Source organism: Neolamprologus multifasciatus, chromosome 7, assembly GCF_963576455.1.
Source record: "Neolamprologus multifasciatus chromosome 7, fNeoMul1.2, whole genome shotgun sequence".
Taxonomy (NCBI): Eukaryota; Metazoa; Chordata; class Actinopteri; order Cichliformes; family Cichlidae; genus Neolamprologus; species Neolamprologus multifasciatus.
In genome coordinates, this window is record NC_140445.1 from 28,334,494 (window position 1) to 28,360,460 (window position 25,967).

Here is a 25,967-nt window from a genome sequence, read left to right on the forward strand (position 1 = left end):
ATGCAAATGTTCTTCTAATCTGTATCCTACAGCCACACCGAAACAATCATGGATGCATCCAAGGAATGCCAAATATAAATAAACTAAAATGAAATAGGAGCAAATGGTGGAACAGAATGCACTGCGTGAATAATGAAAACTCTTAAAGGACACGTATTAGGCTTTTGATTTGTCTCGGAATCTGAACACTGAATCCCCAGAACATGCTTAAATTTTTATAATAATAATAATGGATTGGATTTATATAGCGCTTTTCAAGGCACCCAAAGCACTTTACAATGCCACTATTCATTCACTCTCACATTCACACACTGGTGAAGGCAAGCTACAGTTGTAGCCACAGCTGCCCTGGGGCAGACTGACACTGACAGCGAGGCTGCCATATCGCGCCATCGGCCAACACCAGTAGGCGGTAGGGTAAAGTGTCTTGCAAGGACACAATGACCAGGAGAGAGAGGCTGGGGATCGAACTGGCAACCTTCCAGTTACAGATGTGCTTCCCAACCCCCTGAGCCACGGTCGCACCTTTTAAATCCATGGAACATGCTTCACTTATTCTTAAAGATCCATGACAGAAATAATAGATCACAAATTGCACCACAGGTTACAGGAGTCAGCTGGACAAAAAACAGCTTCGATGTTACAACATGACTGGCTGTGAGTACTCCAGAGGGCAGTCTCACATTATTCATGTGAGAATGAAGTATACATTTTAAGACTGAAGAATAAGCAAAACAAAAAGTTTGGGTAAAATAACCATATTCTGCCAAACGACACTTAAATTCAACGACACTGTTGGCTGGTGTCATTTGTATTGTCCCCCCCCCCCCCCCCCCCCCACCAAGATGGGTTGTGGCAGATGGCCGCCCCTCCCTGACTCTGGTTCTGCTCGAGGTTCTTTCCTGTTAAAAGGGAATTTTTTCTTCCCACTGTCACCAAGTGCTTGGCGTATTCTCTTTATTATTGTAGGGCATTGCCAAATACTAAGTGTTCTGTTGTGATTTGGAACCATCTAAATAAAATGTAACTGAAATTGAATAGAATTGGTAATGCACACTTGCAGGTAGTTATTTATGTAAAATATAAAGATAATGAGGAATTTGAAGATGCTCCAGATTTTTTCAGCATCATGATGCAAAATTCCCATTCCACCACATCCCAAAGGTGTTCTATTAATGGCTACGGAGGCCATTTGAGTAAAGTGAACTCAATGTCAAATTCAAGAAACCAGTCTGACATAATTTAAGCTTTATGACATTGCATGTTATTCTGCTGGAATCAGCTATAAAACAAATACCTACACTGCGTGTGAAGGGTATATGCTCAGTTGATATTAAGTGTCCCTAAGTGTGACAAGACATAAAATATATATATATAAACCATTACACCACTACCAGTCTGAATCATTGCTACAAAGCTGGATGGCTCCATGCTTTCATGTTGTTTGCACCAAATCCTGACCCTGCCATCTGACAGGATCAGGATTTACTGAGGCTCATGACACTTTTTTTTGTTACATAGTCTTATTGAAAGCAATGCTAACGTGTTAAGAGTTTGCTTTTTGCATATGTTAAAGAAAAGTAAAGGGCTCCTAATAGAGGGAATCAACTAGGAACCACAACATTGTGTAAAAAAATCCCACGACGAATCATTCAGTGACATTTAAAGAGATACTTCTGAATGGACTGACTGGCTCAGTGAATGACACTGCCATCCTTATGCCAATAACAAGGCCTAAAATTTCATCCAAGACTTGAAGCTGCATTCCTAACTTGCCTAATTGTTCTGTTGTCTCATATTCTTCTCAAACTTTATTCCGGTCTAAGGACTTCCCCTGAGAACGGTGTTGCATAGTCTTGCCTTAGGCTTAGAAAATAGCACAGCAGACTACTGGTTTGATGCTGTGGTGGAGTGTTACAACTCTATTTTTCTCAGAGAAATGTAATCATTTTCCCCTGGAAGAAACTGACAGGCAATTCATCATTTATATGTTGAATCTAATCAATCAGAGTGTCTTTATAATCAATTTTTAATCAAGACAGAAGCGGTCAAAAACATGTCACTGGCTTTACTCTGAGGACATTCTGACTCTGGGTGATTGATTAAGGTGTAGTTTTGATCTTTTTTTTTTAGGATGATGTAAACAATTTGCTATGCAGATTTATTATCAAACATATGGTTATTTGTAAGTTCCTTAAAGGAAATAAACTCTTTAGTGTTTTTCTTAAATTTCTAATGATCATCACTCACTGTAAAGCACTGCAGAAAGAAACTTTAGGTTCTGCGTCTTCTACCTCTAGCTCTGTCTTAGAGCACACGACACTTCAGTGTCTGAAACAAAGCACTCAATTGACTTTGTTTTAGTTGAAAATCCTGGATAAGGACAAGATGTCCATGTCAAATTTCACAGTAAAGTAAATGGTTAACCAACTGGTATGCATACTGTGCTATGCAATTCTAATCAAAGTCACATCATTATTCTGTACATACAATCCGCTATCTATCAAGGACATGCACTCACATGCACTCACACATACAACAGTGCATGCATCAGGGAAGGTCTGGGGTTCAGTATCTTGCCCAAGGACACAACTGTGCCAGTGTCAACTTTGCCTCTCTTTTTCATCATTTTATGCACATAAGATGGGCGGGCAAAACTGTAAAAAAAAGAAAAGAAAAAAAGATTACTTACCATCAGACCACCTCATGGCATCATCAAGTTGTGATGGCAGCCCTTTCCAGAGGTTGCTGTCCTTAGGGTAGCCCAGGTCCATTCGTCTCAGGTGGTCATCGTATCGCCAATAGCGGTTGTCCTTAAAGAAGTAGGTTTTGTCGTTGTGTAGCCAAACAAAGGCAGCGTCCACACCCTCCAATGGTAGGCCAAAGTCACTGATGGGACGAGGGTAACCTTCCTCCACAATATTGTCTTTAAATACCCAGTATTTTAAACCTAAAGAAAGTTAAACATAACGAGTTAAAACCTACTTACCATTATGATGTTTTATAAAGAAAAATGTTTTATAAAGAAAAGACATCTGAGAGGATACATTTGAAAAGAAAATAATGAAAGGAAATAATTAAAAAAAAACAAAAAACGCACACATATGTTTTTTTGTGTTGCTTTTTTGTCTTAACCACAGTGGTAGCTCAAAAGTTGTAGCTTGTTTATGTCCTTCTTTTCAATACTTTAAATGTCATTGCCTGACTCCTCTCCTACTCACATAGACTTACAAAATACACAATTTCCTTAAAAATCCCACCTGCTCTCTTCCAATGTTTTTGATACTGTACCTTTAAAAAACACAATTTTGTGGTCCCCAGGCCTCTCGTATACTGCATCCACGCTATCCAGATTGGTTGGCAGGCCCCGCCAGAAGCGATGGATCTGAGCAGGACGCAGAGACACCAGGTGCTTCTCTCTTGTTAGTCGCCAGAAGTACTTCCCTATGAAGAACAGGTTCAAAATAAGAGGAACAACACTATTACCGGTGTTGCTCTAAATGTCCTTCCAGACTTAATCATGTAAAGTGTACAAGAAACACAACAAGCAATGACCTACAAGTGACAAGGAGCAGCCTTAGTTTGAAAGGTTTGATATTTGTGGCAGGAAGACATAATACAATTATTAAAGGCTGCTAAGAGCTACAGATAAATCGAAATATTCTATTAATTATCTACAAACTTTCCATGTCCTTGATTTTAAAGTGTGACAACAAAAAACTAATTATATTAAAAAGTTCTATGGAAACATCGTTAAAATTCAGTAGACTTTACTAACACTGCTACTGCAGAAGGTATGCAAGTCTGTTTCTTGTTTCCGTTGTCAGTGGGAGGCTAGGGGTCATTCCTCCAGAGGGCAAGCATGAAAGGGTGATGTAATTTTTATACTGAAGTCTCTCAGCAGGGCTCAACTGGCTCAGTTGGGTATCTACAACTACCACCTCGCTCTCATTCTCTTTCCCTTTCTCACTTCTTTCATTTGACTCTTTCTCTACTGCTGCTCTTTTGGCTAATTTCTCGTTTCTTTTCTTTTTTGTTTTGTTTTGGGTTATTTTCCCTCCCCTCATAGCTCTGCAGCTTTGCATATCTCTTTCGCTGTTTGTGCTGTTGTACCTTTGAAAAAGAAGGCCTCTCCTCGTATCTGGGCCACTGCATCAAAGTGACTGGTGCATCTGTCTGGGGTATCTCGTGCCAGCCTGAGAGAGATGGGAAGAAAGTAAGAAGGGAAAAACAGCATAAAATGAGCGATAACAAGGATCTGCTGGATTCTAAACTGGACATTTATAAAACTTTAGACCTCTAGCCACCACAGAAAATGTTGTATCTTGGTTCTAATGACTCACCTCTCATTTGCAAAAATTTCCTCAGTTGTGAAAAGTGAAAAAAATTATTTGACCGATTATATTGCTTAGCTCTTTACTGACATGCGTCGACCCCTTCTGAGAAATTTTGCACAAGCTGTTCCTGATATCCTCTCAGGTTCCTGTGCGTGAATTATTGAAACCATGCTAAAAGAAGTGAGGTAGCTATCAGGCTGACATGGTGAAATCCCTGGGTGTGTTTATCCCCAAGGTTTTTAAGTGATTTAAATCACTGACGTGGCCTGCATGCCAATGATGAAGCCATTAGCACCACAGGGCTGAGAGTGAGAGCCTGCCAGGCCTTATATTACCAACAAAGGTCTCTATTCAGAACTCTATTAGTGCTAAACCACAGTGTAGTGGTCAGTATCGATGCCCTTGTCGGGCCTAATCTAGCTTTTTCCACACATCATGACCTGACCAAGGCAGCAGGAAACAATTAATGAAGCTAGTGGACGTCTGGAACTGGCGAGCAAACGCTGCTAAATGTTCATCTGTGGTGTTTTAGCATTACCTCGCCATGTGTAGTTGTATTTGTACCTCCACCCACCTGAAACTAACTAAACTCTGTAGACCTTCAGACTAAAGTTTCTTCAGGTTTGCTTTGTATTTGGTGGCTACCCCAGGCTGGGGTTGAGTGATTAGGTTGTGTGTGTGATGTGTGCGAGAGAGTGTATGTACTCTCAAAGTGTATAAATGGACAAAATGCAGTCTAATTAAGCTTGATAACCTAAAGAAACTACAGCTTGATAGCTGCCCAACTGTCTTCTGAGAATTGCCTAATTTGATAGGCAAGGTCCCATGCTCACTCTTGGCTAATTTGCTTTTTAGTACCTTACAAGTTCTATCAAGTCTCCCTCTCCTCGCAAGAAAATGTTTTTTTTTTACAATGAATGTAAGCCTGCATAGATTCATTACACTGCGTCTCAGTGGAAGTAACAAAAACCTGATACAATTATAAAACAATCACAATGCAATTATGTACAAGGAACCATCCCAAAAACTGAAATCTCTTTGTAATGTGATTCAATCCAGTGAAATAAAACGAATGAATACCACCTGCATGAGGCCTGTGGATGGAAATTCATTTATTGTCATGACTTTAATATCACCATTTTTCCACAACTATGTAAATAGACAGAATGCACATTGAGAAGATGGTTTATTTGCTTCTGCTGAGGCTTGTTGTCACTTTTTTGCTAATCAAAAAACATTTCACTAAGTTGCGTCCTGAGATGAAATGTGCTTTGAGTTTTATTGACACAGACCCTCTGGCCATCATGCCTGCTTAACTAAATTTATGAAATTAAGATGAAATGAATACTGAAATTGGCTTTCCTCCTTCCAAACAATGCAGCTAATTTAGGTAAAAGAGACCTTAAAACAACTACTAAGGAATTAATCAAGTGATATTTATGGAGTGCATTATTATTAAAGTGCCAGATCTATTTCTGTTGCATTTAAAAGATAACAGATACCTTTTATACTTCTACTTACATGACCGTGGACCTGTTTTCAGGAAGATCTAGCAGGACAGGAGGCTCGGCTGTCTGAGACGAACTGCCTGGTTGATTTGTGTGGGACACTGAGTCTCTAACACCTGGGAAAAGAAGACAAACATATATAATAAAAATAAATCCCCTATACTTTTTTTGATAATTTATTTAGTTTCTTTTCTTCTCCATTTGTGTCTTACATTTCATATGACACATTTTCAGTCCCATTGCCACAGGATCATAATGGCTTAATGCCATGGTGACCATATTTTGATTTCCAAAAAAGAGGACACTTTAATAAACTTTAAACTTTAATAAAACTGTTTACTTAAAGAAAACTTTAATGTATTTAAACTATGCCTTCTCTGTGCAGTTAATGAATGGTGAAATAAAAAATGTCATATAGGCTTTTACAAGTCAGCAAGTGCCAAAAAAGAGGATGGTTGGTCACACTAATAATGCCAATAATTTGGCATTAACATCAGCACAAAAATTGTGCACCGGGAACTTTGCGGCATGGGTTTCCAAGCACTTCCTGTGGGATTTATATACAAGGTGGTCCGGTATTTTTGTCTGTGCAAGTGTGTGCAGGGATAGACAATTAGATAACTAGGTAGAAACAAAAGAAGATTCATCACTCAAAGTGAATTAAAACTGCCCTGAGGGCAACCTATGTGGTCTCATACTATTTTAGAGGACAGTTTAAAATTGTAAGATGTAGAAAAAGAATAGAGCCCTTGAGTTCAGTTTGCACTACTGAACTCTATGCCATCAACTTGATGGTTGCAGCTCTTACTGCAGTACAGTAAGATCATGTGGATCACAGTGGATTTTCTCTGCTTGTTCCAGTACTCATAGGTAGGACACTGTCTGAACAAAACGGGTTAGCTTTGATTTTAATGACAGAAAAAAGTTGCCAAATCATTCAACAATGGAGGAGTCAAAAATATGTATGACTAAAATAAATATGTGAGGTTACAGTGCTATCAGTGCAGACAGAAAGATATTTGTAGGACTGGTCATTGGTTGGTTAGGAATAACCACGGGGGTTGTGATCACCAACATTTTTTTGTATCCAAAGTCATCTCAAAGTGAGGTAGTTTGATCATTTCCACGTATCACAATATTCCCCTTCAGCAGGATTCAGCAATTCAAATCACACGCCGCCATTATTTATCCCTGCACTTGATTGTGTTTTTCTAAAAGTCATCCTTTTCATTCTTTCTTGTCTCACTGTCACTTTCTGGATCAGGGAAAGGTTTGATGAAGTCACATGGCATAATGAGGTCCAATTAACTGCATCCATGTTTTCATTAAATCAATAACCTTGCTCTGCAGAGCTCATAAATTGGTGCCCCCTGCATGAGATGAGGCTGCTGTATCTTCAGTCTCCTGAGCTGTCACAGCCACTAGTTTACTGCGAGACAAACATAATTACAGCCAAGGATCATGACTCACGGCCAGCAGAGAAGGATTCTATGAAGGGTCGGAGACTTCACAGCATTGATCATGTTTGACACTGCTTGTTACTAATGATGATTCATCAGGTAAGCAGATAATTTTGTGAGTATTTACTGCAGCACATATTTCATATTAATGATGGGAAAAAACAAAACTATATTTCCAGTAAAGAGGCTTAGCCAGGAGCATAAAATTGTTCAATATAATTATGGAAATACACGAAACAGCTGACTGTAATAGGAAAAATAAATTAAGCAGTTCTGAGTTAGGTCATATATTGATACAGGCCTTGAGCCACCCCTCATTTCTTTATGTTTTGCCAGGAAATGGGAAATAGGTGCAGTGACCTACTGGAATGTGCAAATATGCACCAACAACAGGTGCAGATGCAGGTCCTGTGTCAGGTCTTTGCTGGCTTTTTCCTTATTTTCAGGACATGACAGTGCAATTCATTTGCTATAGATAGTTTTTTAGGCCTGCTACTTCTACTTTGTTATATGTGCAATGTGTTGTTAAGGACATGCTGCACACTGTGCTGACACATGTCAAGTTCTCAGCTAATTCTAATTACCTTGTTGGTGCAAAAATACCATTTTATGCCTGTTGAAATTTGTCTCTTGTGTGTAACCGGGTCACAAATTACATATTGTTATAATTACACAAAATGTGTTCTAAAATCCAAACTGTTCTTTTAGGATCCCCAAGCCTGCAGTTATCTTCATTGTCAGTGAGAGCCCCTCCTCATCCTTTTCTTCTTCTTTGGTGCAACCCTATAAATTTGGGGTACCCCTTTTTGGTCTCTCCCCTTTTCTACAATTCCCCTGTGGGAGAGGTTGATATCATTTATTGTCCAACACTAATTATATCTTTATCCACCCTGCCACAGTGATTTTTCTAATTGTGTGTTTTAGTTCATTATTGGCATCATTATGCCTGTCTTTACTTGCTGTCACGATCCTTTTCATAGTTACACAGCCAGTTTGCTTTTATGCCTTAACATCACACACCCCATTACTACTACTATGAAACAAAGAATACAAATGTTTATGAATTTGTGCTTTTCAGTAACACCTGAGGCAGAATCAATAAATGGAAATTTGTTAGGAATCAAAGTAATTTACTTTTCTGGCTAATCTCCCTGACACACACATACACACACACACACACACACACACACACACACACACACACACACACACACACACACACACACACACACACACACGGGCGCCTTCTACATACCATAAAGCTGCCAAACTCTGACTTTGTCTTCATAGGGTAGATCATATTTTAGAGGGTCTCCAACAGGGCCCTGGTAGTATGGTCTCATGATGGACTCCATTGCAGAGGTGTGGACCAGACCGATGGCATGACCAAACTCATGGACTGCGACTGCAAATAGATCCATGCCGTGAGAGTCTGAAAGAGACAGAAAAGAGATTACACATGAAAGTAAGCGCACTGTTAAAAGTCTCGCTTAGTGTAACATAAAGAAGAAAAAGCAAACCTCTTTAGAAATGCACTCTAAAGGTCAAAGGTCACTATACACAACACAAGTAATGCTCTGTAAAATTGCTACTATTATGACTATAGTTCCTGTATTTCGTGCATGTTTATAGCCATTATTTAAGACAGGTATAACAATGATGGACACATTGCATCTCAATCTGTAAAATAATATACAAACCACGTTTTTCTATATGCAAGAACTCGCTTTATAGTGCTCAAACTATTAGTTAATTTTTGTAACACTTGACTAAAATAATAACAGACCACTCCAATTTGTTTTTCAAGTACACTTGTGGTCCATGCTTATCCAGTGTAAGGATTTACTGCTGCTTTGCATTTGATTTTATGACAAGATAATCAATTAATCAAAAAAATACCTCATAGAGAATCACAGCAGGCCATGTGTAATGTCACTGCTTGCAGATTGCTATAAAGAAGTAGTTCTAGGTCTTCAGCTGCAGACACTGATCATGTGTAAATGGATAATCTGCTTCTTCCTCCGTGGCCAACAGTCTGTTTTGATTGGTCACACATGTTCAATTAGCATTAGCATTCAGTGACAGAAAGTGTGGCATGAAAGACTTTTTGGTAAATTGCTTTGGAGAGATCCACAGTGACAGTCGCCAATGTGACCTTTCTGCTATGGGTCTGCACCCTTAATTGACCCTTTTCTTTTTTTTTTTTGTCCAACTTGTGGTGCAAATTGAGAGGAATGACAGACAGCTCAGGAAGCTCTGAGTGTTGCAGGTGTGTGGTATAGTGAGATAACTATGGTAATACTGCCTGAGTCCCTGGGCCGCCAATCAAAATCTTAGTGCGGAAAGACACCTAAAGAGGCTGCAGGCTATTAAAGCACCTTCCCTCCATCTTCAGCTAAAACATAAAAAGAAAAATCCTCCCAAACCCCTTGTCTGACTCTGTGAAGTAAGACAGAACCTGGGGCTTGGAGATTTAGACTTCCAAAAATATGAAGAGGTACCGTGTCAAACCAAGCTAGCTCAGAGTTCCTTGGTGGCTATGTGCGCAAGTCTGCATTCAGTAAACCATAGGTCGGCCATGGCCTGGGACACGCACTCGTGCTTACAGTATTCACCTGGGGTGGTCAGGAGGCAAATGCCAACTCTAATCTACAGAAGCACATGTTGCAGGTGAACAATAGGAAGGAAAGAAAGGGAGAGAGAGTGAGGGAGAAAGGGAGAACAGGGACTTAGAGCACAGTATGTACCATGTCATCGCATTTAAGGTCCACGTAAAGCAGACATAATAGACAGAATGACTGAGGACAAAGTCAGAGAGGCAAGGATTGTGTGAATGCACCAAGAGAGAGAGAGAGAGAGAGAGAGAGAGAGAGAGAGAGAGAGAGAGAGAGAGAGAGAGAGAGAGAGTAGACTTCAGTGTGGCTCTTCAGACTGTTACATTTTTAGGGATTCAATCTTTGTTCTTCCAGATTCACCACTGACCCATTAAGCAGCTTTTTTATCAGTCCAAATGCTTTCATGGCATGGAGCTGAGAATAGAAATTAATAGCTTCATTTGGTAGACCTTTTAACCCTCTCTTGACTGTCAGTTCTCCAGTCCACAAAGATGAGGATCACAGGACTCTGTTGCTTTGATCTTGGTCAAGAAGACCCATAAAAAACATCACAGTTCCTTAGTGGATGCCCTGAAGTCAGCCTATGTCAATAGCATGAATATCTATAATCAGTACTTCCTGCTGTCTTTGCAACTAGTCACAAATTCCTCACTCAAATTCCTCACTTTAGTAATTAAGCTAATTTTACTCTTTTGATGACCAAAAATAGCTTGTAATAACTCAATCAGTGTCACTCATAGCATAAATACAACTATTTGTAACTGGACTATATGAATGCACATAGGAGACGTGTTTGCCACAAAACAGAATGCAGTTTTAGGGTTAGCATAAAATACTCAGTGCTACTTTGATAAGATCCTCTTCCCATCTTTTGCTAATTTAAACACGGTGAAGCTTATGCATAAGTTCAGTAATGAAAACGTGTAATCACTCACCTGCCTGCTTTCCTGGTTGTTCGACTGCTAGTCTGTTCTTTACATCACTTCCACTTTCCCACACTGTCAAAGTCAATACCGACATAATTACTCTAGCCCAATCATCCTCTTGCCCACCTTCAGCGAGCCAATCAGCTTTAAATCTGAGTGCTCTTCTGTCACTATGAAAAGAATAATCTTAGAGATTCATTCATTTCTGTATCACAATAAATGTTATCTTTAAATACAGTTGACAATGTTTCCCCTTAACTTCCCCATTTTATTAAGTGTCAGGTCAGTCTTTAGAGTTCAAACTGATTAGTTACATCTGGAAGTTGTGTAAATACCCTGAAACAACTTATTTTTGGAAAAGAACTAACTCATGTGTTAGCTACCTGTAACTAGTTGTTAACATCAACACAAATATCTAATCAGCACACACACAGCAGCTTGATGCATGCCGACATGCAGACACAGTCAAGATGACTTGCTGAAGTTCAAAGTGAACAAGGTGATTTAGGGAAGAAAGGCAATTTAAGTGACTTTGACTGTGGCATGGTTATTGGTGCCAGACGGGCTGGTCTGAATAGTTCAGAAAGTGCTGATCTACTGGGATTTTTCCACAGAGCCATTGTAGGGTTCACAAAAAAGAGAAAATATCCAGTGCATTGCAGTTCTCCAGATGAAAATGCCTCGTTGATGCCAGAGGTGACAGGACAATGGCCAGGCTGCTTTGAGCTGAAAGGCAACTCAAATAACAACTCATTACAACTAAAGAAGGACAAAGAGCATCTCTGAATGCATGACATGCTGAACCTTGCAGCAGATGGGCTACAGCAGAGGAAGACCACTGGGTGCCACTCCTGTTAGCTAAGAACTGGAAACTGAGGTTACATTTCTCACAGGCTTTAAATTTTTTTTAAAACTGTCCTAATTATTGCTGTCACATTCAGATGGTAGGATCAGAATTTGGTGTAGACAAAGTAAAAGTGTGGCACACTTTGGGCCAATAGAAGCAGTTGAGCATTATTAAATGCTACAGCCTGCCTGAGTACTGTTGCTGACCATGTTCATCCCTTTATGACCACAGTGTAACCATTTCCTTGTGGGTGATAAAGCACCATGTCACAAAGCTGTTTTGTTGAAAATGAAAATGACTTTGCTCAAGCAAAATGCCCTCCACAGCTACCACATCTCAATCCAATAGAGCATGTTAGAGATGTGAAGGAGAGATTTGCATGATGGATGTGCAGCTGACAAATCTGCAGCAACTTTGTGATGATATCATGTCAATATACACCAAAATCTCTGAGGAATGTTTCAATCTTGTTGAATCTGTGCCATGAAGAATTCTGAAGGCAAAAGGGGCCCAAGCTGCTTCTACAAAGTGTACCTAACAAAGTAGCATATCTGTATATTCCCCCCCCCTCCCTCAACACTTCCGTCATTTCCATGTTTTGCCTCGTGTTCTGTCAGTATGTTTTATTTCCCATTATTAAATTTCTAATATTATGCTCCTAGGAAGTACAATCCTCTCTGAGGTTACTGACTTAATCACTAAAAAGGTTTTGCGAGGATGCACTTCATGCTCAAGACTTCCACACTGTCTGTAATGGTATTGGCTCACAGCCAAAATTCAGTCCACCCAGGCAAAATGCTACGCTTTCCCTTGTTTGGGCCACGCCAGAAAAAAAAAATCTCTCTAGGAGAGGTCAGAACGTTCTTCCAAATATCTGCTGCTCCTCAAGCCGACATCCATCACTGTAATCAAAATCTATCCCCATCATTAAAGCAATTCCTTCTATGAATCGACCATCATCCTGTTTAGTTTCCTTCACTAATACATATTCTTTAGCACAAACAAATAAACAATCCTACTAAATAATCGATACAAAATAATACGCTGCTGTTAAGGTCTCCTTCACACAGTGACATCACATTTAGCACAGAACACTGTAATCCCTTAATGACCTCCAATACGATTGGTGAGCCCCGTAAGTCCCGTCCACTGCTCCAGTTGTTAGTAACCAGACAAACTGAACACTCAGATAAGAGACACAACCACACGCAGTATTTTTACAGGATGAAACTCTTTCTTGTGTGTTTTCCTTCTTTATATTGGTATGTTTTCTATGACACATTGAATTCTGATACAAATACATATATGAAGTGAAACGGCTGCTTTAGAGAAGATTTTTAGTTATATTTTGTTGACTCTAAAGGAAAAAATAAATAGTGCAATACAATACTCCAGTGGACAAAGTTTATAATTGCTGAACTCTTTCACACCATCCCACTGTTACGTGTACCTGTTCTAACTTTATCGTTTGTTTATTGTCTTTGATCCTGTTTCTATTTCCTGGCACTGAATTGTTCCGCAGCATTGTTTGGTGGGTTTTTTCTATTTTCTTTTCAGTAACATGTTATTGTTAACATACATCAGTCTGGAAATGTGGTTTGAAAACCAGGGCACAGATAAGGCACGCTGTAATGTAAAGAGAAGGTTTAAAGAAAAAAACAACTTTAAATTGCAGTTTCAACTAATGCTCTATGAATGTAATAGCACAATGTAGCCGAGAGAGACTAGAGTTTGATATTTTCAATGATTCTTTCATGTTTTCTGTTCTCTTGGAGCTTGTAAAGTATACACTTCCCCTCCTCTTTGCTGCCAACAAAACAATAGGAGGACGGGGAAAATAAAGTGTAACGATCATTGGAAAAGAAAAATAGGGTAACATGCCCGATATGCCAACCATTCCTCTCTCATACAGAAACATAAACAGTACACAGAATGTGTGCATGTATTCCCAACACACACACACAGAAAAAAAATTGAATGTCATGAAAAATTCACCTGCCTAATGATGCTTTTGTTTTAGTCAGGGTAATCAGTTTGTAGAAGCAGATTGCTGGCTGAGTGATAATTAATACAAGCAATCTGCTGCCTGTCAAAGCAAAAACAGCACTTCCAGACCTCCGCTTATTTGATCTCACCGAGATTCCACCTCTCACGACTCCTAATGGATGCCAGAACCATCCATCTACACAGCAGGGGTGAACTGGCCTGTTAAATGTGGTGCTTAATTTCCACTATTCAGCAGCATCATACACATTAGGAATTGGCCTTAGCAGACCCAGATTTAGGGTCCCGCTGAGAACAATGCACCGGGAGATGGGGGAAAGGAATTAGCAAAGGCAATTACTCAGATACGGATTTGTCTGATAATGTTCATTTTTCTGAAGACAATTACATAGCTCCACAATCTGCTGAAGCGCCAACACTCATTTTTTACCTTGTGGGCTGACCTAACACGCTTAGATCTTCCCAAGGGATTATCACGCCTCTGAAAAAGTTGCTAAGAGCAACAATTTATGATTCTGATAGCTTTGCCTGTTGTCTTACAAGCAGACGGATATGTAGTTCAGCAGTGATACCGGCATCAGCTAAGCAATGCCTTGGAGACAAGCTAGGCAAGCTGATGACGCTAGAGCAGGATGCAAGATAGCAGCAAGGGGGAGACTGGCAGAGTGTGACATGAAGAAATTAAGAGCTGTTTAATTAACTTTTTCCCTGAGCCTCACAACATCAGCCTGGCAGCTTCAATGTGTTAGAGAAGGCAATTTTAACAGCTAAACAAAACATTAAAATCTGGACATGAGCTGAACTGTGCACCCAGCACCACAGAAGAAAAGAGAATTCATCGACTCTGACTTTCTTTGGGGAGCTGATTAGAGACATTCAGGAAGAGTTTCCTCTTTAGATGCTTAAAAAAAGTAGTTTGTTGCTTTACAGATGAAAAATCTTGATGCACTAGATGCAAAGTTTGCCCTTGAGGAAATTCATCACAGTGCAGGAAAAAGGCCATTTTCTGTACACATTAATCCTCTCTGAATTATTTATTACAGGCAAAAATCAACGGCATTCCCAACATTAGCATGTAAAATATATTGTAATGCATATTATATATATATATATATATATATATATATATATATTTTTTTTTTACTGTTAACACCATTATGCTTTTTAACCAAATGGTTTTTTTGGAGGCAGGTTATGAGTGAATTTGAGTCATAAAGGTGAGGCCCCACTGCTGACCTCTCCTCCTGTTAACCAAACCTACATCTACGCAGCTGCTGATGCCTCTGCCATCATTCCACACACACATTCAAACACACGCTCAAGCCACACTACCAGCATCGTCTGCTTGCCTTGCCATTACAACAGCCTGGTGGGAGGTCTAATTGGAGCAGATTGAGCTGCTGTCCTGCAACATATGGTTCGCAGCCCTGACAGCAGAAAACAAAGGAGGAACATCCACACAGGTCCTGGCCCCATCACAGACTCACCAGCTGGGTTAGACAGCCTCACACACCAATCAAATCACCATCTAAAGCCTCCAGGCTGAGGTCAAAATGCATCACGAGGGTGCTGAATCTTTTTGTTCTTCTTCTTTCTTGTGGACGACAGTTATGAGTTATGAGTTTGCATCAGTCGCAAGTGATCTGGGAAGAGTCATTATTCCCTAGCAACTGGTATTTGCCAGGGCGATGCCAACTGCTTTCTAGGCCTGTGTGGCCAGGGCCTTATTTCTTAATTCACAACTACCGCAGTTAGTGTGGGTTTGTGGACCACACAATATAATGTACTGTAATGTAATTCAGTGCAATTTTTTAAAGTTTTAAATTTCCATTGTGAATGCTAAAAAAAAAAGCACTTTTGGACCAATGAGTATCTGAAATTAGATACAATTTATCCACCATTATATAACAAGTCATCTGACAGGGGAAGATACACACTGCTAATGTGATCCTAAATGCGTTGGCCACTTTTTGTGCTTAAATCAACAACTGCTTTCAGCTCCCTAATGGGTTCAGAGGTGGACATGTCATTATTTTTGACACTTATTATTCAGTCTAGAAGTTCACTCTCAGTATAAATGATGTCTAAACACACACTGATTTTTTGGACTCTCAAAAATCTGCCATGACATTTGGAGCTTCAGTACAGTTTCTTATTTGGTTTAATAATATACCAAACATAAGAGTATGTTTGCATTGTGTATCTTTGATGTTTAATGGAAAACCTGAACGCAATGTTCAAAGAGGTTATTTATGGAACAATTACAAACAATACTATCTAAATTAGTCAAGCACTTTTTATTAGTGTTATTGATTATTAGTACAAAGTGATTATTTGGTGCTGGCGGACTGCTTGTTCCCAGGCAACAGCCCATAGGAGATACCCACATAGTGAAGCATCTTCACATAAAGTATTGGTTTGTCATGTGCATATAGTATAACTAACATTTTCTGTACAGTGCATTTCACAAGATAATGTATACATAACCCCGAGAAGCACACTGATCGCATCATTATCTCTATGCGGCAAAATCGCTCCTATTGTGAGGGCAGGTGCTTCATAAATTCTGTTTGCTTACACTATTTTGCTTCCAGCCTTGGAAGAGGTTTTCATGTCAAAGTTTGTCATGAATTCATCTTTCATCCAGCAGATACTCTATTTGGGAATGCTGAGGGTAAGGTGATAAAAAGTTAGTATAGGTAGAGGCTGCCAAGTTGTGTGATTCTGTTGCTCCTGAAAGGGAAAAGGCTTCACTTGGAATTAGAGGAGGAATAATAGCATCCTCACACATCAAAAACTTTTGGCACTCTATCTATTGGCCTCAGGGACATTTTAGCAGATGGTGGTATACGCAGCATGGCAGTAACAATTACTCTTCCCCTGCTGAGGAACTATTTGCAATTTTATTAGAAACAAAAGACTAAATACAGACATCAAATACCCACAAGCAGCAGATATAATTAGACAAATCAAAGTTAATTTGATTCCTAACATTTCGCTGGAACAAGTGAGGGAACACGAGTCTTCAATAACACAATTTGATGGGAGATAGATCTGTGACGAACTAAACTTTTTACCACCTGGAAACCGCATTTCATTTAAGGTGACTGACAAGACTGGTGGATCATTCATGTCATCACAAACACTTATAGAATTGCAGAGACTACACACCAAAACAAAGCTGACAATTCAACATGCACTACCACTTTACACAGTAAGTGCGAGTTTGCAGGTGTGAAATAAGGTCATATTTGATTTTCTCAATCTTTATACAGCTACTTCCGTGTAACACTGTGCCTTCACCAGAAAGTATGCGCTGGTTGCTCCCATTTATACTTTTTATTAAGTGAACTACATTCAGCATCGTCCCTGAAGGCATCCTGTATATACATAGACACAGCACTGAAGCTGGTGCAGTACAAATACATTGCTGTCACTACATCACCTGTGTAGACATTGTATAATAGTTTCTATGTCAAAACAGCCTGTTCTCATTCCCGCGATGTCAAATAATGCTGCTTTGTCAAAGCTGCTTGCGTGTTTCAGTTACGACAACTTGTCCTTCGGCAGCCGTGCATGAGTCAATGGATTATGGTATTAGTAAAACAGATCTGTCAATCCCAGCTCATCATTTTTCAACTTGAAGGGTTTCTGTTTTGAAAAAGCATGTTTTAACCCAAACAATAATCTTCCCCTTACATTAAATAAGTAGTGGTTTAAGTGTAGTAAACAAGCAAATGAAAAGAAATTAATCTGCAAGTGGAAAAAAGCAAAACTATGTGCAAAACGCAAAGCTCTAGATGGGATGGATCTGGTTGAGAAAACTGTGCCACACCTTCAGCTACCTGACTTTAGCGGTCTCTAAAATGCTACACTGAAAAACAGACTTGTGTAACGAAGACACACAGGTGGCATTTGACAAAAAACCAGCATGTGATGCCCAAGGTAGCGAAAGTGTTGGTCAAGAAGTTCAGAGCTTGTTTAAACCTAGACAATTACTAGATTTAGGGAAGTTTTCCTCATCCCAAGACAATTGACACCAGTTGTGGTGAGTGACCATTGGAGAGTGCAACCAATTTCACCCAGCATTGACGACTGGCAAAGAGGGTAGTGCATCAAACTGCCAAATGGCCATTGATAAATAACCACAGCAGCCCATAATTTTCATGGAAGATGCTGACTTGTCTGCAAATATTTGCCAACTGCTCATCAAGAGGTAGTGAAACTTGAAAACCCTCACCTTCTTTGAATCAGTATTTTGAGTTTTTTGAGGTGATTTGTGTTTAAGTTCTGTTTAATCCTTTGTCATATTGTTTCCCAGTGCTTCTGAGTTTACTTTTGCTTTTGTTCCTCATTAGATTATATAATATTTAGCTGTCATCTTTTGAGATCCCTGTTTCACCAGTCAAATCCCCGTGTCTGTCTAGTCCCTCTGTGTTCTCTCTCCATAGTCTTCATTTAGTTCTGTCAAGTTTGCATGTCTTATTCCATGTCTTAGTGTTTGTTACTTCCTGCTTTATTTTAATAATCTTTTATTTTGGGTGTGTTATGTTCAGGTTTGCTTCCCTTATTTCATTAATTCAGTTCAATTCAATTTAATTATATAGTGGCAAATCACATTAACATTTGCCTCAAGCCCCTTTATATTGTAAAGTAGAGAGTCTACAATAATAGACATTAGTTAGATTCAGGCTACGTCCACACAAACACAGGTATTTTTGAAAGGCAACTTTTTCTGTGTGTTGGGTATGGAAGAGGATTAGGGCCACTGGGGGAAAAAAGGGCATGTCTTTTTTTTTCTTCTTTTCCAGAATTCTGAGAAAAAACTCAGAATTCTGACTTTAATCTTAAATTCTGAGATTAAAGTCTGAAGTCTGATTTTTTTTCCCTCATAATTCTGACTTTAATCTCAGAATTCTGAGAAAAAAGAATTCTGAGAAAAAAGCCGGAATCCTGAGGAAAACACTTATAGAAGTCAGAATGCTGACTTTAATCTCAGAATTCTGACATTTTTCTCAGGATTCTGAGATTAAAATGAGAATTCTGACTTTAATCTCAGAATTCTAAGATTAAAGTCAGAATTCTGAGAAAAAAGAATTTTGAGAAAAAAGTCTAATTAATCTTAGAATTCTGACTCTTTCCCTCAGAATTCTGGAAAAGATATTGATATTGAAGAATGATTCCACCTCACTGTCTGTCCACACGTAGGACTCATTTCTGTTTCTATGCACCATCTTTGTTTACTCTTTCCCTCCCAGGCTTCTAGACTTCTGATTGGCGAACATTTCTACACGGTCAAATCATTTTGGAGGATTGTGTGAAGTAATTGTGCCAAATATTTATCACATGTTTTCTACCCCCCTTCTCATCAGTTTTTACTGTCCATTCATCTTTCATAAAGAAGGGACAGATGCAGGCATAGAGTAAAGGAGAGAGGAAGGTCATTTTAAGTTCAGTCATGCAGATGAAAGGACGAATAAAGAAAGCAAGTCAGAGAAAAGGAGAGTTAATGATTTATGCTGTCATTCGTGTGACCGTGCTGGGACAGTCCCTGCCTGATGATGCATTCAGTGGACTTGATTGCTCCATCCGCTTATTTCATCCAGATGAGAGGTCCTTTAATGCTTTCCCACTTGCCAACCTGATCTACTTTCTGTTTTTTTCCTTTTTCTTTTTTTTTCAAGCTAAGGACGGTGGACGTAAAATGAGGATGAAGCTAAGTGACTGGCGTGTTTAGGGAACTTGACCTTGTGGCGACTATTTTGAAAAAAATAGTACACACAAATATTTAATTTGTGAGGACACACACACACACACACACACACACACACACACACACACACAGCATAGAGTCTGAGGTTTACACATATTCATAACACAACAAAGACACATATGGTTCAGCAAAAGTGCAAGAAGAAAGGTGAATGAATGAACATATGAGTGAATAATGAAAAAGTGAATGTAAGTGGTTTTGAGACAAAACACCGGGCGAGATTTTCCAGAGCTGTCTAAGAATGACGGATATCTCTAATATGAGCTCATTTATTTTTGATTGGCAAAGCTGATTGAATTCCATTCAGAGCCACTGTCAACATGTCCTCATTTCAAACTCCCACATCTCCCTTGGCGGGTAATCAAGCACTTTGAAAACTGTTTGATGAAAGAAATTTGGCCAGATCATTCAAGAGGACACTGCATAAACAAATCTATTAAACCACACAATTCAGAGCAAGAAACACACTGGATGAACATGTTTCACTGGCTAAATGTGTGGTGGTGACAGTATTAACACATCGGAAAACAGCTAATAATCAATGTGACTCAGGTTAATAATCCATTTTGATAATGACTTAAATAGGGAGTGAACTGAAACAGGACAAACAAACAAATAAATAATGATGAAACACGATATACAGCCAGTAGATAATAGAGTGCCATTTTCTTTTCCTTTGAACTGAGGTGAATGCAGAAGTGTCAGAGTTCAAACAGCCAATAATAAGCAAATTATTTTGATGTTGATTTCTAGAAGGTTTACAATAAGCAGCAAATTGCTGATCAGTTTGGCAATTGTAAACAAGTGACAACATCCAGAGCCCGTACTACAATTTGATTTCAGTATACACAGGATGTCTTCTGCTATTTGGCTTCACTTGGCAATTAGGACAAGTGGTCACACAAAGCTGGTTATCAACTTGCTAAGTTAGTTGCTAAGTTTATTGGCAGGAGAGCAACTGTATAATATAGTGTTAAAAGGGTGCACTTTAAGCACCTTGTTTGCTAAAATGGCTACTATGTTAATAAAGTTTAGCCTGTTTGAAGGAGAGTTTTAGTTTGTACTCTTTCAGATGTAGCCTCAGTAGTGTTTAATGTTGTGAGAGCAAAGATTAAATATAGACTTCAAATGTTGGGTTAATCTACAGCAACTTGAATATAGGTATCTTGTTTTCTGATCATATATTAATGCATTTAGGACAACAAAATATCTGTAAAATTGTTTTCTGTCTACAGAATAAATAAATATTGGAATAAGGTTGTGTGTAAGAATCTATATTTAATAATGATGGTTATCAGGGGAACAAAGAGACATTAAAGACTATTTACTACTGTGCAGAGAGACCCGTGTGCTCTTCCAGGAATTGTGACCTTGTTTTCCAGATAATTGATTGGTCAGTAGGTTCATAGTAAGAAGTTTTCCACTTACGTAGTAGAGATTACATAGGGCTATCCCTCAAATTACTCAGATAACATGAAATCAAGGAAATAGAAAGTGGCAAGAATTCCTCATACTGCCACTTACCCAGTGCTTTGTGTTAACCCCTTACAGAAGAAATAAAAACATTTAGAACCTGGTACAAAAACTGTTTTTTGACATCAAAGTAGTTCCACAGTTTGGAACCTGCAAACACTGATCACCTATGTTTGGTAGTCAAGATCTTGTAATAACCAGCAGAGATCAAATAACCAATGAAAGTAGACACCCAGGCACTGAAGGGGTCCTTGACGTACAGTACTTTGGCAATTTAAAGTAATGAGCAAGAGTACGATTTTAAAAATCAATAAAGAATTTAACAGGCAGGCAATGCAAACTGAATAGACTGAATTTTTTTTAAGTAATGAATTGTTTGCCTGAAAAGCCCCTTTTTAAATTCAAACATTAAACTAATTTTGAACATTTAAAAAAGGAAATAAAAGTGTCTTATTTTGTGTTGCTGGCACCAGATAGTTTATAAATATAGCAGATGCTGCAATTTAAAATAGCATACTGCAACTTCACTTACCTGGAGATCTGAAGGTCCAGGCTTCGTCATCATCAAAGTGTGTATCTCCAGCCGTAAACCTCTCTCCAGGGAAAAATGCATGTGCCACTGTGCCCCCCGGCCCATCAAAGGGGTATCCATCATTGTGGTCAGCCTTAGTGAAGTCGATCTGGATGTCTGCATTACTTCCAGCCACCTCATGAAAGTTAAGTGGTGCAATGTCGCTCCAGACCTTCAAGGCGTAGTACATGAGGGCTCGAACAGTGTCCCTGCCCAATAAGGCAGAATCCTTAGGGAAAGTCCGCACTCTGAGAGAGAGGGAGAGAAAGTGGAGAAAAGAAGTATATCAAATATAATGAAGGAGAGGGAGAAGAACTGTGTGAAAAAGGAGTTGAGGTGACTAATGAAGAAAATGGATGGGATGCCGACAAAAAAAAGTTGATAATGGACAGGGTAACTGTGAGAAGGAAAAGACTAGAACTAGCCACAGCTATGTATATACTGATACAAGGGTGGATCCTCATTGGTACAAGTCATGCCTGTGAGCTAAAAGGTCAACCTTTTATTACTCTTGGGTGTTCATGATATATAGATGGGAGAGCCCTAATTAGGTAATCTCACACACATTTCTAGCTTTACACACAGTAACCTGCCCACCAGCTGTTCAAATCTTCAGTTTATGAGGGGCTACCAATCAAAACAAAGCTGCCTTTAAGGGAAAAGTGAGGTTGTTTTAGTGGTTCCACTGAAATGCTGCATTGAGCTGTGACTCATAAAAAGCTACTCTAATGGAGTTCAGCATAAAAATACAAAACTAGAAACTAGCATAATAGGCCCCTTTTGAATTAAAACTAACAATCTTGTTTGAAATGGTATCCTCAGAAGTAAAATGAATAAAAGACTGGTGAGTAGGTGATTAAGCACAGGAGGAAAATTCGAAAAAGGAAAAAGAAGTACAAGATGTAGGGAGCTCTGGACTGCCTAAGAGCATGAAGATCGACTAAATAATGTCTGCCACCTGCACAAAAAAAATCCTGATTCTGTGATTTGTGTGTGTGTGTGTTTTAAACTTAAAAAAAAAAAAAAAAATCATGGTTAGATGCTGCTGCCACTTACGTCCCAATATCTGGAGAATACAATGTGCATTCGCGACATTGGCATCAGCTGTTGGGAACACCTTACAAGCCTTACCCTGTTCTTACATTTCTCTATTCTTCATTTACCAATCAGTATAACATCTCTGAAGTCAATCCTTTCTGATAGCTACAGTAGAAACAGTACAGAAATGAACAGAAAACCACTCAAATGTCAAACTAAGTTTGCCCACCTCCTCTCCACCCATTTCCCCTTTCCTCTTCATTCTCTCATTGTCTCTGCGATCTCTTTTCTTTTCTTTCCATCCATCAGCCTTCGCCCCCTCCTTCATCTCTGCTTCTACATGATGCACTTACCCTCTTTGTCCCTACAAGCGCACTTTGTCTAAATACAAGAAGCCATTTTGCCATTGCAGGCTGCTCTAGGAAATTTAATCAGCGTGTGATACTGACAGAGTATAAGAAGAGTGAATGCCACCTTATCCTCCCATTACAACTAGCTTCAGGCTAGTATCATGGATAAGTGAAGGAATAACATGCCAATACATTATTTTTTTTATTTTTTATTTTAATTTGTGTGTGTGTTTGTGTGTTATTGCTGCATGTATTTGCTCTTACATCATTGTGGAGAAATTATGGCACATTCCTGTTACTATCCTTTACGCCCACAGCTTATGCACAGCTCTCTTAAGGTCCCGCCACAACATTTCAATCAGCACGGTGGTGCAGTGGTTAGCACAGCAAGAAGGTCCTGAGTTCAATTCTACTATCAGGCCGGGGTCTTTCTGTGTAGAGTTTGCGTGGCTTCTCTTTGAGTACCCCGACTTCCTCCCACAATCCAAAGACATGCAGTTAGTGGGGTTAGGTTAATCGGTGATTCTAAATTGCCCATAGTTATGAATGTGAGTGCGAATGGTTGTCTATCTCTATGTGTTAACCCTGCAACAGACTTGTTGACCTGTCCAGGCTGTGCCCTGCCTCTTGCCCTAAGACAGCTGGGATAGGCTCCAGCTTGGATAAGTGGACTTTCTGTTGTAGGTTTGCTGTTGTCCTTGGAACCCAGTTAAAGCTAAATTTTAGCTGTCAGGCAGATTGCCTTACATTTAACTCTTTAATACTTTGCACGACCATGAGCTACTCTGTATACAAAGTCAAGAGGTCCTGTGGCTGTAAAACTCCAAATCATCATCCCTTCAGAGTCCATGTGCTCTTTTAGTGTGTTTGTTTTTGTTGTTTGGTTTTTTTATTTCAGAGAAGAGACTTTCTGTTGGAAAAATTCGAAACAGGCCACAGAACAGCTCATGATCCAAAGCATACCACATCGTCTATAATATACAGTGGAGGCAGACAATGGCTTGGGCATAAAAATGTTATTGATTTCAATGACAGTGTTTATTGATGATGTGACACAGGACAGAAGCAGTAGTCAGTCACCTGATCTTAATTCAATTGAGCATGCATTTCACTTGAAGACTAAACTTCGGAGACGAAGGCCCACAAACAACAGCAACTGAAAGCCGCTGAAGTAAAAGCCTGGCAGAGCATTATAAAGGAGGAAACCCAGCATCTGGTGATGTCCATGAGTTCAAGACTTCAGGCTGATGTCAGCAAAGGGTTTTCTGTCATGGTCCCTGTGCCTGCCCAGCCAGCCCAGTGTGGCCACAAATGTTTTTGGTCTGTCTTTTCCATCCCCTCTCTAGCTCGCCTCGGTCCCTCTCTCCTGTCTCTCTGCCTGGGCGGAGCTCAGATTGAGCTCCCGCCTGTGGCCCACACACACCTGCAGCTGATCACCTGTGATTCCACATTTGTTTGCCATCTCTCAGGCACTGAGCTGTTATTATTGAGGCACTCTACTTAGTATTGCCCGGCTCTGCAGAATTCAGTCGTTTCTCGTGCTTGCTTTGGAGTAACCCTCGTCTCTGTGAATAGGTTTCCCGGGTCTATCTCGTACCGTGACCCCTGGACCCCTGAGCGTGAGTGGAACTGCTTGGTGTGGAGTTGGTGTGGACGAGGAGCGGAGCGAATGTGAAGCCTTTGTGTTTCCCAGACCCTGTGGACCTTGAACCACAGTGTTCCCCCCCCCGTGTATATAGGGCACCCGGTGTGGATAAATAAAGAACTGTTTAAATCGCATCTCTCAGTCTGTGTATTAAAACTGAACATTTTATTTTCAGTTATTTAATTTGTCGAATTACTTTTGAGCCCCTGAAATAAAGGGATTGTTTAAAAAGGGAAAAAATGCCTTAGTTCCTCACATTGTTATGCAATCTTTTTGTTCAACCCACTGAATTAAAGCTAAAAGTCTGCACTTCAACTGCATCTGAGTTGTTTCATTTAAAATTGGAAAAAAAAGTAAAATTAGAAAAAATATTTAAACACCTAACTGTATTATTTTAGCTAGACCTCTTGAATAGTTTTATATAATAAAGTCCCAGTTTTCCATACTGGGAATTTCCTTGAGGCAGGAATGACATGTTAAAGAAGGCAATTTGAAAATGCAGATAGGCGCACATCGTCGTGTGAGACAAGCTCTGGGTAACACAACTTTTACACGTACCTGCACCAAAGCAAAAATGACCATCTGTCAGACCACCTGCATTGCATTCATTTGTGCTGCAATTTACATGAAAGAGGAAACAGAACCCATAAAAAAGGCAAATGTGGGTAAATATAAACCATGCAGGGGAAGTTGAAGGTGAACACCTTTAGAGTGAGCTGAACTTCAGCGGAGCTGTGGCTTTTCATTAAATCCTGGATAAACTGGCTTACAAATTAATTCTCCTTTACTCAAGGGACACCACACTGTTTTTCTGTTTGGATGATGTTTTAATCCACTTATAAAAAAAATCTCCACCACAGATTTAAGAAAGTAGGCTCAAATGGTCCTATGAGGCATGAAATTATAGTATGTGATGCTTCTCCATCACATACTATAGATTTGATCAACAGGAAATGTCCACATAGGCAAGAGATAGGCAGGTGACAGGATGCACAGGGAGGGAACCTACTTTACTGGCATTATGAGGGGGAAAAAAGATTTTAATTAAAATCAAAGCATTAGTCAGTTTGTTTAAGCTATATACTTATACTCTAGTTTTTCTTTTAATTTATTTCTGACAAAGTGGTTGCTCAAGAAAATGTCTGTCTAGACCAGCCTTGCTGTTAGTACCAGTAATCTGGGCTGCTGCAAGACACATAAAGGCTTAAATCTACAGGATTACAACTGTTCTTTTCCAGAATCTCAGTGTGTTACTTGCCCCTCTTGGCCTCGTCTGCCCTTTATGCTGCAAAAATCTAGCTCCACAACAAAATCCTTGGTATGTATGAACAGCTTAGACAAGCTGATCCAGTTATCGGCCTGCCAAACTCACAGTGTGACAATCACTGTAAACATTTAGGTCACAAATAAGTTCAGAGAT

General features: G+C 39.5%; 1 protein-coding gene across 2 annotated transcripts in view; it reads right to left on the reverse strand.

Moving 5' to 3' along the window:
• LOC146514484 (matrix metalloproteinase-17-like) overlaps positions 1 to 25,967 on the reverse strand; it is a 90,636-nt gene that overhangs the window by 12,442 nt on the left and 52,227 nt on the right. For both annotated transcript variants that reach the window (XR_014875097.1, XM_085166459.1), the window contains exons 4-9: positions 21,476 to 21,762; positions 8,561 to 8,737; positions 5,859 to 5,961; positions 4,114 to 4,196; positions 3,292 to 3,444; positions 2,693 to 2,950 (exon numbers count right to left, since the gene is read on the reverse strand). Coding sequence is in view for 1 of the 2 variants with exons in the window: in XM_085166459.1 (XP_085022585.1) it covers positions 2,693 to 2,950; positions 3,292 to 3,444; positions 4,114 to 4,196; positions 5,859 to 5,961; positions 8,561 to 8,737; positions 21,476 to 21,762 (1,061 nt within the window). In the remaining variant the exon portion in view is untranslated. The remainder of the gene's footprint in view (positions 1 to 2,692; positions 2,951 to 3,291; positions 3,445 to 4,113; positions 4,197 to 5,858; positions 5,962 to 8,560; positions 8,738 to 21,475; positions 21,763 to 25,967) is intronic.